The 16483-nt window shown below is 38.6% G+C and overlaps 1 protein-coding gene across 8 annotated transcripts in view; it reads left to right on the top strand.

Annotated features, from left to right (window-relative positions):
* LOC128874483 (tropomodulin) overlaps nt 1–16483 on the top strand; it is a 74701-nt gene that overhangs the window by 57370 nt on the left and 848 nt on the right. For 5 of the 8 annotated variants that reach the window (XM_054119323.1, XM_054119325.1, XM_054119326.1 and 2 more), the window contains 8 exons: nt 6820–6972; nt 7088–7255; nt 7339–7465; nt 7553–7773; nt 7852–8006; nt 8084–8180; nt 8268–8415; nt 9384–9486. In XM_054119323.1, the coding sequence (XP_053975298.1) occupies nt 6820–6972; nt 7088–7255; nt 7339–7465; nt 7553–7773; nt 7852–8006; nt 8084–8180; nt 8268–8415; nt 9384–9472 (1158 nt within the window). In that variant the 3' untranslated portion in view covers nt 9473–9486. Of the gene's footprint in view, nt 1–5987; nt 6149–6819; nt 6973–7087; nt 7256–7338; nt 7466–7552; nt 7774–7851; nt 8007–8083; nt 8181–8267; nt 8416–9383; nt 9487–10361; nt 10442–16483 lie in introns of those variants that run through there. The other 3 variants (XM_054119328.1, XM_054119324.1, XM_054119327.1) reach the window with 3 other exon arrangements.

Here is a 16483-nt window from a genome sequence, read left to right on the forward strand (position 1 = left end):
ATGTATTAGGTTGTGTAGAAAGTTCGTGGCAATTTTTAAGAAAAATTCAAAGACACATTTGAATTTTGATATTAGATGGACTGGAACGTAATGTCGTTTTTTTTTACATTAAATCCAAACAAATTTTAAATGAATATCTATTTTTAATTAATTATGTATTCGCTCTCGTTATTAACAGCTTTTTGCCATCTAGTGTGCAAATTTTCAATGCCAGATCGATAAAAATCAATGATCCTGTAAGTGATAAACAAGTATTTAAATTTGAAAAAACGACATTACTTTCCAGTCTACCTAATATATATTTCTTGAATTACATAGGTACCATTTTGTTTCACAAGCTTTCTACCTTTTAAGGGATGTATACATATTATTTGTTTTCAACCATTTCGATGTATTCAGAGCCGTACCACCTATCGAAAATCTATATGAACTTTCCAGACAACCCGATATATTAAAAGATGAATTTTTCCTCGGTTAGACGAGCAGCTCTGAACATAGCAGTTTGACTTGCAGATGCAACTCGTGCGTGGGTAGCGAAGTAATCGCAACTAATGATCTCCCCCAAGGATATCATCGATCCTCTACGCGAATAACACGCGAAGGGGAGTCCCGATGAAATGGCAAGTTAGAAATCCGCTCTTACTTCATCCGTGTTTACCTGAAAGTGCAAGAATGCTGCACCTTCTCGATTAGCCGTGGAATCCTCGCGAGATCACGTTTCGTAACTCCTCGTCTGGCCGTAGAAGGCCTCTGGCTCGACGTTGTATATCAGAACTTGTCGATAAGTTCTGTTAATTAAACGTTACCGCTCGTCACGCGTTTCTAAAGTCGTGCACCGCTTTCTGCTAGCTTAAGGGGTTAGTCGCAGTCAGGAAGAGGAAAAACGACATTTCTTTGTGATTTTTTTTTAGTTATTAAATAATAATTTGGATAAGCAACAATTAAGTATATTATAAAGCATGTTTTAAAGAACTAAACAACATTTTTTGTTTTAAGAAACGTTTAATTTATATCGTCATAACAGCCGATGACGTAGACGATGATTTAAAAACATAGGTTTGCGGTGAGCAAGATTTGTCTACACTGGTTTACTTGAAAACAAAAACAGAGGTAGATTTCGAAAATAGATTAGTCTAGCGGGTCCATGAACGAAGGATTTTGGAAAAAATTAATTTAAAATAAGATGGCGTAAATTTGAAGTTGATTTTCAATTTTTTCACTAAAATTAAGCAATTCAATACAGAATAAAAAGAAAAGTATACAAGAAAATAAAAAATCCTTCGATCAGGGACCCGTTAGTCTAATATATTCTCCAAATCTACCTTTAGTTTTGTTTTCAGGTGCACCAGTTCGAAGAAATCTTGCTCACCGCAAACCAAGTGGCCACCCACGCCATCGCCTGTTATGACGAAATGAATTAACCTTTTTTTAAAACAAAAATTCTTTGATAGTTCTTTAAGATATACTTTGTAATATATTTACATTTCATTAATAAAAATTATTATTTAATACCTTAAAAAAAAACACACAAGAACTGTTGGGTCTTCTGTTAGGTCTGTGGCTCCATATTCGTTTAATATTTTCTTTTCGAGCAGGTATGATTATATTGTTCGATATGTAGATCACTGGTGGTTAAATATTCAAGTGATTGCGAATAATGAAGTGTCAGGAAGCATTATTGCTCTTTAATAGTGAATAGTTATTAGCATTAGTATTCATTTGCTTAAAAAATTTACTTTTTCTCTATCTATGTGCTGAAAAGAATTGATTTTCTTCTAAATACGTTTGCTCCAACCTAGGAAACGGATACTTCATACATTACAACCTCATTAACAGAATTTCAGGAACGTTTCATGGTAGGACCACGTTAATTACCATGGCCATGCCAAACTGCGTCAAACGCATTGCCCGGAAAATGACTTCCGCTTCTTTTCGACTTCCTTTATACACGATACCGCGAATCCCGTTTCGTCCGACTGAAACGCCGGCTTTGTGGGGTCCTTAGACGCGCTTTTGAGGAAACACGCGTCCCTAATTGCGTGCACGGCCCATTAGCGCGCTTCCACCGCAGGATAGATCGCCCTGATTGGGTTGCTTCCACTTCAGCGATTTAATTACCCATACTTAAACCGGCTCAATTTTAATGAAATGCACTCTTGGGAAAAGTAGCCTTCGCTCCATTGAATTTAAACACTTGTCTCCGATACAGTCCTCTTTCTCCGTAATTCAACCAAGTGATACAACTTTCTACGTGAAAGAGACAGTTCTGAGTTTGTAATAGTCCAAGTTTGAATCTCACTGTTTCAGAGGATAATTCAACTGGGCCTGAATTAACCTCAGCTCTCCACCTGAAATTGGGTTTCTTGGCTTGGGTTTCCACCTGAATTGAATTCAGATCTCCACCTGACTTAAGCCTGGGTTTCCATTTGAATTGGACTCAGATCTTCACCTGAATTAAGCTTGGATTTCCACCTGAATAGAACTCAGGTCTATACCTGAATTATGCCTGGGTTTCCTACTCGAATTGAACTCAGGTCTCCACCTGAATTAAGCTTGGGTTTCCACTTGAATTGAATTCAGGTCTCCGCATGAATAACGCCTAGGTTTCCTACTCGAATTGAACTCAGGTCTCCATCTGAATTAAGCTTGGGTTTCCACTTGAATTGCACTCAGCTCTCCACCTGAATTACGCCTCGGTTTCCACTTGAATTGCACTCAGATCTTCACCTGAATTAAGCTTGAGTTTCCACCCGAATTGAACTCAGGTCTCCACCTGAATTAAACTTGGGTTTTCACCTGAATTGAATTCAGGTCTCTATCTGAATTACGCCTAAGTTTCCACCTTAATTGAACTTAATCTCCATCTAACCCAATAGTTTCCTTAGGCCTAAACCCTAAGGTATATTCTTTCTGAAACAACGTTCTTTCCCTTCTCAGCACACCAATAAAATGGCACAAGATCCCGAAGCAAAGAGACAGGGTGTTTCTGTCACGTCGAACAAAATGCTCTCGCGGATCACTGTAATACAGCTTTCTGGACCAGCGTCAAGCGGGCTTAGCTTTGTTTCCGTTATTATTAGAAACAGTGACAGCCATAGCATTAAAATCTCGCGCAGGACAGATAAATTTTTCCCGTCGCGGTCTCGGCTCGCCGAGAGGAATTCAACGAGGCTGTTAAGCGGCGCGAAATTAATATCGCAGCGATGCGCTGGACGGAAAACGAGACTCGCCTTTTTTTCGTGACCGTGAAAGTAAGCCGCGAGCGGTTTTCATTCAGTCGCGCAGGAATAAACCTTCCTGGAAAACCGTGCAAATTAATTAGCAGATTTCTCGCGAGGAGCGAGAGCTCGCGCTATATATGGAGCACTGAAAGTTTCAATCTAGATTCGAAGACATACCTCGGGATATCTTTTTACATTGTTAAGTGATCGTTGTTGGATCGTCTTTTCACGAACCAGCGGTGTCCGTGCTTTCTGGAGGGCATTTTATGGAAGAAGACAAAGTTATAGCACTTTACTACATTTTAGATAATAAAAATTAGCTTAGTCGTGTTTCTATATTGGAAATATTGATATGGAGTATATTTGCATTTGTGTGAGAATAGTATTCGGTGGGAAACTTCGTATTGCATCGGACGAGGGAAAGCAATAGATTCTGAGCTTAAAAACAGGAAATCAGTTCTGGTACGTGAACCACCGACATAAACACATAGCTATGCAAGTTATTCGCAGTAGGATGCATTAATAGTCTAAGAACTTTCATATCACAACTGACTTCCAGTGTGCATCTTCTTATCGAAAGCAACATCACGCATACGTCTGATATCCTAGCGTAGGATTGAAAGTTTCGAGCTGATCTTGAACGTTAAAACGCGCGCCTGTCCAGTTAAGTACAACAGAGCTCGCACGTATTTCAGGTGTACGCAAACCATTCATAAGCTGGTGCGATCAAACAAAAAGACATGCATTCGTTGGGAGCAGCGGTGAGAGATTAAGCTGCCGTATTCCTGAGCGCAGGGGTGTAATCGTTATTAATGCGGGCCTAGGTCACGGGCGACGAATCGTCTTTGGTGGCGGCTAGTTAGTTCACGAGAAGGCCAGTGGCCGCGCTCGCGCTCACTATAAATAATCATGGCGCGGGGATGTCCAAGTATAGACCGTTGGGAGTTTGCCAGCCTGCGAGGAGGCCTCAGCTATTTTTGAGTCTGTCGCCGCTACGAGCGCTACAACGCGCGATAGACGCTCTCTAATCAAAACTGCACGACCGAGGAACGACAGAGATGGCCGCTGTCTTCTCCATCAAGCACCAAGCCTGCGCAATCCTCCCACCAATGCAGATTTTCCCCACTCCACGGTCTTGCACGTGACCTTGGGTGGAATTGATTTATCGTGTTAATTATCATCCGAAGGTCCGCACGCGTTGCGCTTCTTTTGGGAAATCGGTTCGATCGCTGGATCGCTTCTTTAATTGATTAAACGTCACCATTTTATTGCCGCGCGATGAAATTATTTAGGTATTGTTATTCATTATGTTGATCCAGGGTTTTATTATGCAAAATGAATTAATGATCGATTAGAAATCGTTATCAAATACGGTTAACTCTGAAAGAGCGTGTTGTTGTATTGCTTTTGAAATGACGTCCGAGTTCGCGGTATAGTTCAAGCCCTTTAGGCTCGAGGCTCAAGATTTATACGCGAGCTTTGGAAGTCTGGTCATTAAGGATGAGCCTTAAAACTTCGAAGACTCAATTTATAAATCACTTGGTGACAGAGGTAGGCGTTATTCGTATAATTTAGAATAAATCTTTTTCTAGGTGATTAGGATCTATGAAGCCTTCCGGTTTGGGTCTTAACACGTTGATCGCCACGTCACCCATATGTGGGTGACAGTGCTTTTCACTGAAGAACTAAAAAAATTAATACTGAAAGTTAACCTTCAAAGGAAATGAATTTAAATGAAATTCATGTATTTTGATGAAGTTACAAAACTAAATACCACAACGGATGTTTGATTATGTAGTCTCTAATAGTCTGAATAATATTTTATTCTAGCAGAAATTTTCAAGAGTATTTCTCTGGCAGTCAACGTGTTAAAGAGTACAATTCCATATTAAACAATAAGGTTCTTCCCCGTACCGGAAGAAACCTGAACAACTTCCTAGTCTCGCGTTCTCGTATTTAAGTTTCCGCAGTTGGTACGCGTTCTACGTATATGGGCGTGTTTTGAAACAACCGCCATGGGTGTTAAACCAACGTCAATACCTGCGCGACGCTAAGCGCGCAGAAACTTTCTCCCATAGGCTAGCTTCTCGTATACTTCATTCATCTTAACACTTTGCAAGGTTAATGTCCAATTATTAGAATAATAAATTAAATGAATATCTTCTCCAATTTTGAAACAATTATTAAATATAAATTTAATATTCTTGCGCGTAAAAAGCTATTCCATTTAGAGTTATCGCGAAGAAATTTCTTTGAGAAACTATAAAGGTTATCCGGAGTCCAGTGATGGACCTACAATTTTAGAATATCGTGTTTTGAATATATTAATTTTTAATCTTATTATATAACAGTATAATTGTACAAATTACAGTGAAACATAGGCATAACATTTTTAAAAATGAACTTTTCTTTCAATAGTAAGAAGTCTCCGTTTTATTAGTTTCCATGAAAAGATTAATTCATGTTGTGACAACCATTTCCCTCTTAGATAAACAAGTTTCTTCTGCTTTTTTTAACATTTAGCCCCTTCTATATAATAGAAAACAGTTGATATAATATGCAATATGATGTATAACCACGTCAATTCTGAAGATCAAATATTTTTGTCCCCGTTTCTAACTGTTCCGTGAATTAAAAAATCAATAAAGAAGGGGTTTTAGAGGGGGCCTGTAGGCTGAAGCTTCCGCATAGGTTTATGGTAGAGCCGCCCCTGGCGGAATCTACAGCCTATTCGATTCATTCTTTGCACGAATATGGTATAAGCGTCAAAGGGCGCTGCCGCAATCAGCCGCAATCGGTGAACTGGTCAGTGAAGTGTGCGTCCGTCGTGAGAAGTGGGTGAGGTATTTGATTACGAGCGATTCACCTAATTCCGGATTGGAGTACTATCGCCGGCGTGCGTTTTTCTCGTGGACAATTCGTAAACAGTAAGTTCCATTCTTTGGACGCTAGTTTTCCAGGATCAGGCGCGAATCTACGCGTTTAGCGTGGGTTGTCGATTTGGCAGATGAGTTGTCAATGAAAATCGATCCGGAACTATCTGGGGCAAAGGCCATCAGCCGTGTTGGACAGTTGCCGAATTTAAATGCAAGTTGTCGATTTGCTGAGGGTTCGATCAGGAACACTGGCTGGTTGTACTCTTGGACTCGGTGACGAGCATTTACCGTGACGAAATATCTCGTCATTGATATCGTTGCACTCGAAAACGTATCATTCGTTCTCTTCCAGGGTCGTGTTTGTTTGCTGTTGTCATTGACCATCGCTGGTCTTTACAACCGTTTGTTTCAACTGTTTTGAGTGAACTTCGCGCACAACATTCACGTGAATTCGAGGAGAGTGAAATCAACCGTTAATATATTATATTATCGAAATCATTTGTGTAGAAGCAGAGTTGTTCTTAGAAGAAATTAAACACAGAGAATAATACATTTTACAGTGTTCTGTTATTGTTTTTTTTTAAGGAAATTAACATAGTTTCGGTAGATGATAGTAGAGCACTGTCAGTTTTGCAAAATCAGTTAATCTAGTTAATAATAGAACTAATAAAATGTCACGGAGGTACTCTGTAGTTGACCAAGAACCATGGGAAAATTTCCAGACTTCCGCATCAACCAAAACAACCACTATGACGACTGCAGCAAAGTTATATGGCAAAGACTTGAGTGAATATGACGACGTTGATGTGGATGAACTGTTGGCACAACTTACTCCCGAAGAAATTAACATGCTGGCCAAGGAAGTGGATCCTGACGTAAGGAAATCATTGTCCATATATTCTTTGCAAAATCTAAGCATAGATTTTCTTATGTGAATATTTTTATCAAAGTATCTTTGCATTTTAATCAAGGTTTGTAATACTTTTACAGGACAGCTTTATGCCTCCCTCGGAACGTTGTAGCTATGAATGCGACAAGAGTCCGACAGGTCCCCTGAACCGCAAGAAACTCATCGAACACATCAACAAACAGGCTTTAGAAACACCAGACATACCAGAGTTGAAACCTTTTGTACCTGGTGTTATTAGAGGCAAAAAGGTATATAATATTTTCAAACTTTTAACTAACATTACTGATCATCACTAGCTCACTATGTGATACATTTCTATTTCATTTTTTAGTGGATTCCACCTCCTCAAGAATCGGTAAAGGAAAAGGAAGCGGATGAACAGATTGCTATTGATCTTGGAGAAGAATATGAACAAGCACTGTCCAATGCTACCCAAGAAGAAATTATCGATCTTGCCGGTGGGTAATATTTTTATATTCATAGTCATTTAAAGGTGTGGTATGATATAATTTTTATTAAGTGTATTTTATTTTTATTGTATACAGCTATTCTCGGATTCCATTCCATGATGAATCAGGACCAGTATCATGCCTCTCTATTAAATTCTGGTCAGCCCATTGGTATGGGTTGGGATGGAGTCACGAAAGCTAGTCAACCAAAACCTTACCCAATGGAACCACCCAATGATACAGACATCGACGCCACTATCAAACAAGTTCGAGAAGACGATGCTTCGTTAACCGAATTAAATTGGAACAATATTAAAGTGAGCATACGAAACTTATGGAGTTCCAATTTCATAGGAAGTTTAGCTTTTACTAACCGTTCATTTATTGTTTCGCAGAATATATCCGACGAAAAGTTTATTCTACTATTCGAAGGATTGGAGATGAATACGCATCTCGAATCTTTAAGTTTAACAAACGTGGGACTCACCGATAAGACTGCGCAAAGGTTGGCGGAAGCCTTAGAGAAAAACTCTACGCTTAGAGTACTCAAGTCAGTATAATACTACCCACCAATTTTATTAAATGGCGGAACAAATCGGTAATTTTATTGATTGTTAAATATTTCAGTGTCGAAACAAACTTCATAAGCCCATCTGTGATAGTGAGGCTCATCAGGGCACTCCTCAAAACGAAGTCAATAGAAGAGTTTCGATGTTCCAATCAGGTAACATGCGGTTCAAATTACTTCATTTTCCGTTTCGTAACCTCGTTCTTGTCCTAATGTAAGCGTGCTTCTATTTCTAACCGGCAGAGGTCACAAGTGCTGGGAAACAAAATTGAAATGGAGATTACACAGTTGGTAGAACAAAATCCAACGTTGCTTCGACTCGGTCTTCACTTGGAATTCAATGACGCTAGACATCGTGTGGCTGCCCACTTGCAACGCAACATTGATAGGAGTGAGTAAAGATGTCATATTGAGACAAAACAAACTTTCGATATATATATATATATATGTATCGAATTGTGGTAGACGTCATTCAACGTTGATTTAGTTAGTCGTCGAAGCGTGTGTCATTCATATCGCTAGGAAAGGTAAGACCTTTACCTTTCTTAGGTGATATGTACACATTTCGGTCAAGATAAATTAATTTTTTATCGTTTCAGTGGCGATCATCGATCAAATCTTAAGTGTCGTCCGTTTCTTATCTTCACAGTAGTTTTGCAGAACTTATATAGTTCTAAAGATATCTGTAATCGCTTATACGGTTTTCCGATTAATCTTTCTTTTCTAGGTATATCGTTCCTGAATTCTACTTAATACATGTGTTATAAATGTTCACTTCATATGTCTACAACAAAACAACTGCGGATGTAGTTTCTATAGTTAATTATTTCTACACTCTAAAGAGACACGTCACTGTCTTTATCAAAGCTATAGCGATACTTAAACTTTTCATTTTTCGTTTAGATGGAAGCAATTGTATGGGGGACCATGGAGATCATATGATGAAATGCTTCTAACTCTTCTGAATCTGCTTCGTAGTCTTACATAGCGCTTTACTAGCACATCATCATCCATTCATCCTGCTAAATTCATTTATTATTTTTCTAGCTAGTGGCATAGAGGTAATTATGAGACCTTAGAGTGCACCCCGAATCTATGTTACCTGCGTCGTATCTTTAACGATTCTCTAATGTTATCATCTTCGTTTAATTTTTCACTTATCGCATGTCTCACCCCATCCATCGCCAGCTTCTTAATTTATTTTTTCAATCTGCTTTACTCTTCACGCATCCACCTTATCATGCGGGCTAAACGCATAACACAAATACGTGGAATGCCTGCACCAATTTTTACCCAAAAAATTCACCCCAGTTAAAATTTAAATCGAAAGAATTTTAATCAATTATTTGTGTTTACTAGTCTATCGTCTGGAACGCGCTAAGGTAGAGAGCGGTGCAGTCTCAAAAAATTACATTATCCCTATAGGTGGCTTAAAGGACAGAACGTAGCGCTGATTAGTGCAGTGAGTAGATTTACCGAGTTTCTACGAGTTTCTACCTCCCACTATAGTCTTGAAAATTTGTTCCTAGTGCCTGATTTTCTATTTTACGTAGAGTGAAATGTTCACGAATGTCGAGTCAAAATTGTGCCCGTCGAACATCTAATCGAATCTTCGAAAAAAGAATTTTCTGTTTGCGATTGTCCAGTTTACGTGCATTTTGTATCGGTCGATATATTTCACGAATAGTTTAATAACGATCGTCCTTGAAATTGTCTTGGTTAATAAAAGAATGTCCTCTGTTTGAATCAGCGAGTAAGAATGCTACTAGTAGCATCGAACACCATCAGCAAGCATCTATGTATATTTATTAACAATCAAGCATCCCTCGCACGATTTTATTTTGAGTTGCTCGCATTATCCTTTTTCATCTTGTACGCTCTAGTACACCTTCTAACGTCCTCCAAAGTGTTAATTTAAGAGGGGAAAATGGGGATACACTTGAACACGAGTAAACACACATCACAGATTATATTTCCAGACGGAGTCCCTGCGTCTACGTCCACTTCCTAGTTTGCAGTTAATCGTTTCATTGCGGTGTAGGTGGTCGTCGTGTAACACTCGAGTTACTCGACGACTCTAGGGAACAAGATAAACTGACAGGATTATAATGGCGTGCCACCGTCCACCTTGGTTGTGCAAGATCTCGAAACGATAAATGAGCATATTTTTTTGCAAATGATAATAGTCCTGTAATAGTTGCTCCAGTTCGTTTCGACTTCTTCCTCATAGAAGGTCGACTGTTCTTTAGTGTACACGATTTTACCACCCATCGACGAGAGACTCCACGAGTCTAAGCTGCGACTTATACTTACGACACCTCTATTCTTTCCCAACAGTACGGAAAGACCTAACGCTGCGGCTACAGTTCCGATTCTTTAACATGAACCACAGGAAACCTGCCTTGATTCAATGAAAGGTAGCTACAGATTGACTGATGGTCGATCGGCAGAATGAACTGCGCGTTTCTTTCTTTGGGCCATTTAATCGTTGTTGTCTTTGCAGCTTCGCTAATTTCGCTTTTCAGTATGCCGCAAAAACTCTAATATGTCCGACGTCGAGCCCAAAACCAATTGCATTTTCAGGTGATGGACGAGATTTAGAATAATTCCCGAACTTGACAAACTTGGGTGGCACAGGTGTTTCCTGTGTCTATTGATCTTCGGAATCTCAAAGTATTATTAGAATTATTATCTTTCGCTTTGATTCGTTACATTTCCACGAGACAAACTGATTGGATTGCTGCTTAGACTATCACTGATAATGTGGTCTTAAAAAGCAACTTAATTTTGAAGACTTTGATTGATTTTACAAGTGGTTTATGTGGAACATAAATTGGTAGTAACAATTCTTAATTTTCAAATAATTCTGTTCAAATAGCCCTCTTCTATATTTATTTTTATTAGTCAAAACCAACGTCAAATATAATTTTCTTCCTTTAGTAATGAATTATTTCTTCATGCAATAGAATTTTCTTCGTGATCAATCTCTTCTATTGAATATTCACTTTGTCTCTTTAGTGCTTCTACAATTACTAAATTTCTTATTTCTCCAGGACATAGATCGAGAAACTTCTGGGTGAATACTTTATTGAATAATTAGTCTTTGAAGTTCCGAAGATCTCTGCTAGCAGGCCACGACTTCATCGACAAGTGAAACGTCCGAAGATTGTACTTGCACGGATTTATATTTAGCAAAAGGGGTCGGTGGGTACTGCAATGGAGGCCGAAATCGGAGTTTCGCGCTTGATCTGACACGTCGTTAACTGGGAATAGTGTTCGCAGACAAGCTTTAACTCTGGTCGACGGGTTCGCTGCAAGGTTTAGGTACATCCTATCAAACCCGATAAAGTCGTGACGTGTTAATTTCCACGCAAAGCTCCAGAAGCTCTGTTCGCTTTGCGTGACGTCCTCTTGACGTTAAACGTCGAGCAGCGAGCAGTTTAACACGTGACGACGTGGGTAGTGATGGGATCAAGCATATCGCGAGTGGTATCTAGGACTCGATGAAATATGGGGTGATTCTAGCACCTGGAACAGGATGTAGCTCCTTTCCAGGCGGTCTTGAGTCACAGTTTTAGTCGCGTAACGAATGGAGAATGAATACGTACGATGTCAGGAAATTTTACCTTCAATGGGGAATTCTTGTTTTAACTGATACATATAGACGGATAGAATGTCAGAAAATACTTCATCTTGGTTATTCGAATCTTGATTCTAATAAGTATCGATTTGATTGAGATTGTACTTGTAAATATTGTTATTGATTCCATCACTACATATACATACCAACCAAGAAGTGTGAAACCATTGTTACCCTCTAGGCCATTAAATAAATGTCCAATTAAAAATTATCTATTAATATCAAATGTAATTTCTGAAGCACATGTATATTATAGTTCAATGCCTCATCTCGATACTCGTAAACATTTTTCCATCGATGTATAAGTATTTCGTAGTCTCGTTATAAATGTACATGACGCAATTCTTATTTTCTGGAACTTATTAAGCTTGTGTAGGATATGCTTTTGCCAGAATATGGTATCACACTGTTGGTCGTTACTGTAGGTACAGAATACCCAACTCGCTGACATCCCATGCAGGTTAAATCGCGTTGAAACTGTTCCGTTGGATCAACCGCGTGCTGCTCCTAATAAAGTTTTTCCCTCGCACATGGGGGTACAACTCAATTAGGCGGTCGTTTGAATGAAAGTTGGTAGCCAGATTGCCGCTTTACAGTTCAGATTAGCTGTTTATGCAGGGGAATGAAAGTAATTTCTTTTTGTCACGCGAAGTCAAAGTATAAGTATGGGACACTTCGTTTACTAATATTTTTGTTTCTTCATTAAACCCCTCACGTTTAAACAACGCTGTGCTTTAGTTTTCTCTAAATCCATCGAAGTATTTACACGGAATCCTTTATGTCTTAATATGGATGAAAAAAAGAATAGTGTTTTTAATTTTTTAATATATTTTTATGAAATTATTAGGGGTGGATTGGGGAGTGTAGGGTAGTGTGCTCCAAATACGTGTAAATAAAAATATTCCAAATATAGTCGTGTTTCGACTCATTTTCAGAGAGCCTTAGCAATCCATTGGTAATATTTAATCAACGATATCAAAATTTATATTTTTATTATTGGGTGACCTATTCTACCCTGTCGAGTAAATATCGTTATTAAATTTTGTAAATGTGAGGGGTTTGTACACAAACAATTACCTGTAGTAAACATCGGTAGTACACAAATCGAGATTATTTGTAATAAACAATATTTGAAATATTATATCATCAGCAGCTTGTTGAACCAATGAAACAAAATTTCCAAAATATCGGCTCAACGTGCAGCAAGTAAACACAATTTTCCAAAAGAGAATAACTCAATAATCAATGAATCGAGCAGGCCCGAAATCGTGAAAATCTGTCGACCGATTTCGATACCTTAAAATAACACGATTTGCATGCATGGACCTATCGAATCGCCGCCACCAGCCGTGCAAATCGTTGCGCGAACGTAATTTCCCTTTCTGATAATTGTTTGTGGAACGGGCGGCAATCGTGGCCCAATGAAAACCGAACGATTTTCACGATGGGCCGAGTTTAACGCTTTCGGGATGCGCTCGATATTCCCGTCGACGAAATTTCCATGCAGGTCGACCGTGTTGCCTCATATAGGGTCATTTCGAGGACGACAGATCGCCATGACGCGCCAGCTTCCAACACCTCTCTTTCAGTGTTCCCCATGTGACGTGCATCGACCTATCAGAGATGGGCAAAATGTAAAGATTCAGAACGACGAATAAAAGATGCTTCCATTCAAAATTCAAAAATGATGATTTTATACCTACTTTTAGGTAAAGTAGAATTTTAATTATAAATTGAAACGATAGCTGAGAAGTTGTCATACTTTTTTCTATATCTTTTATTCCTCGTTATTCCAATAAAATTTGCCCATCTCTGCCCAACGACTAATCAGTTTCTTCAATTAGTGACTCTTGTGTACAATAACAGCGTGATGTGTTCACTTGTCGCGTGATGTTACTATGATTAACACTTGTTACACTTTCGTTTTGCAGCGTTCCTTTGGGAGCCGTGATTACTAACAGAGTGGCAGTGAACTTTTAATTATATTTCGGAGCTTCTTTCCCCTTGCATGGAACGTGTGACGAAACGCATGCGAAATGCCTTGTTTCCGTTTGCATTCAGGATTACAAGGCTTACGTAAGGGATGTTCGATTTGAGATTTTGCGAAGGAAATAGAATTGGTGGTGTGTTGATATACAACTTTTAATTAATGAAAAATAGATGTTCAGTCTATGCGTGATAGGGAAATTTCAATTAAACTGTGGATTTTATACATATTCGCTGAAAATTTGGAAGTTTTATATTACTCGCGGACTTTCGACTATTCCAGAGTGTGTATTCCATCACAATCGTTTCAAAACACGGCGAGCAAGTGAACTAGTGACGCTACTTGTGTGCCTGCTCGCCAAGCCATGAAACATAGCATTCAGACGTGTCAGAGTTAGATTCGAATGAGTTTATTACAATGGCCCTATCACATATCGACTAATAAGAATAAAATAAAAAATTATTCACTTATTACTGTTAAAGACATGTATATTTGCACAGTGCTGAATTTTTACTTAACTAGTTCTCCTCACGAGGCTTCAAATCGACCATTTCTATTTTTGCAACGAAGACCACCGTGAAAGAAGCTCCACCGATCCATTCAGTTGGATTCAACCGTAGGATTTCGCGTTTTGCACCATCCCATTCGAAAATTTCCAGCAATTTTTCCCTCTAAAATTGGCCACAAAATAGTAAAATTGAATGGTAGTTCATTCCAATCGCTCAATTACCAATACAGTTAAATTGCTGAAAAAAAGAAGAAAAAAGGAATTGAAAACGCGAAAACGTTCGGTTGCGAGTTTACGATCGCTCGACCAGAATGTTGCGCAAACAATCATAGTACAGTATACACTTTTTCAATCTTAATTAAAAATATTTTTGAAGCAAATATTCCACTCTTTAATGCTTCCAGAAATTTCATCTTGACTATTCCAAACTAAAAGGTAGCCAGGAAAGCTTGTTCTCCTCGTGTAGAGCGTGCAATTATTCGTGTGTGTTTTTCATTTTTCCATGAAAATGAAATTGAACGGTACTAGCGGTAGACGGAACTTGTTAAATTTGCAACGGGGTCGATGACGGGCGCAAAGGGGCGAGAAATCGGAGCAATTTTCGCGATTGAAAGTCCGATTTCGGGCCGAACAAAAGACAATTAAAAAGCAACGGTCGCGCGTGCCCGTGGTATCGGATATATTTTATGTCGTCCCGCGGTTATTCCTGGCCAGAGCGGAAATTGCAATTTTCCGTGGCCAGATTACGTTTCGAACCGCTGCTTTGAGAATTTCGTCCTTTTAATCGAGTAACCGGCGCTCTTTGTCCACCGGAAATGACGGTAATTGATTCGAGAGCCTCGTTTTCACCGGGAATGAAGTGGATACCCGAGTAATCGGATCTTTTCACTGTTCCAACGTTTATGCAAATTTGCTGGAAAAAAAATGGATCCGCGACTCACGTTTTTTTTAAGCGATAATTGAAGATTTTCAGGTTGCTGAAAATAGCTCTCTGAAAGAAATGGCTATTGGACAATTGGAAGATAGAAATAGGTCGCTTTAGAACGTCGAATCGAATCGAATTAATTTTCAGTGATTAATCAAGTTTATAAAAGTTTGATCGTATTAGAGTGGGTTTTATTTTCGGTGGCCTTGTAAAATTCAATTAGCTTCGTCACAGAATTATTAGAAGCATAAACGTTTCGAGGGAGGTGCGAAGGCATATAATCGGGATTAAAATAATTTCTTCTGGTGGGGCTCGTTCTGGAAATACCCACCTGTTGCAACGTTCTGTAACATCTGTGAGAAATCTTCTCTTGAATGAACGAAACTGTTCGCAAATCTTAAAGGAAAATATTGCCACAGTTAATGTGATAAAGTAGAAATATGAATAATTGTATACACATTTTTTTATTTATCTGAGGAGGATGAATATTCATTTTGAATGCAATTAAGCAATAATAGCAGAGTAATGCTCTTACAAACAAGCTACCTTTTTCTTGGAATTTTTTTTCTTTCATAGTGATATTCTCGTTGTAACATTCGAGGTCGAGGGTTTAAAGAATATAAATGAAGCAGGGGTTGAAAGCGTAAATAACCACAATTTCGGTTCCAATTTTGACAGAAGTTTAAAATAAACTTGATATTCCAAGAATAGTCAAGGAAAGTCCAAATTGATGTACAAGTATCAATTCTATTTCGGTTCTTACACCACAGACAATTCTCCGCGAACAAGAACGAATAGAAAATGTGATAAAACGAATTAATTGGAAAATTCATTGTCTCAAAAACAAAGCCTCGCGTAGACAAATTTCAAGTCCACTTTAACTAAAAGGTTAGCAATGCAATAAAAAAAATACATTTACAGTCTTCAGGCTTTGTACGAAGACTACACGTCCGGATTGTTTCGTTAACTCGTCGAACGATAAATTATGAAGACGTGAAACCGAGGATACGCGAACTTTGACGTAGCACGAGTTTCCAACAGTCGAAACAGGCTTCATCTGTTCAAACATGTATTTTCGCTAAACCATATTATCCTCTACGTATTATAATTTCTGAAACGAAAGTATGCAGAAAATCCGTTCAAGTGAAGTTTATAATAGACTCGCTCATTTAATCGGTCTCGAATACTAGCAAAAAACGAAATTCCACGATATTAATTCGGTGGCACAAAACTTTTCCAATATTAGTTGGTAACGAGGATCGGTTAGCGACATTTAATCAACTGCAAGCGCACAAATTTGGAAATAAATCTTTGGAACGCAGCCTCCAGTGGAAAATTTTTAACATTTTCTATCTTCTTGACAATCGCAATCCCTAATGAATTAATAATCTCTTCTCGA

The sequence above is a fragment of the Hylaeus volcanicus genome, chromosome 3, assembly GCF_026283585.1.
Source record: "Hylaeus volcanicus isolate JK05 chromosome 3, UHH_iyHylVolc1.0_haploid, whole genome shotgun sequence".
NCBI lineage: Eukaryota > Metazoa > Arthropoda > Insecta > Hymenoptera > Colletidae > Hylaeus > Hylaeus volcanicus.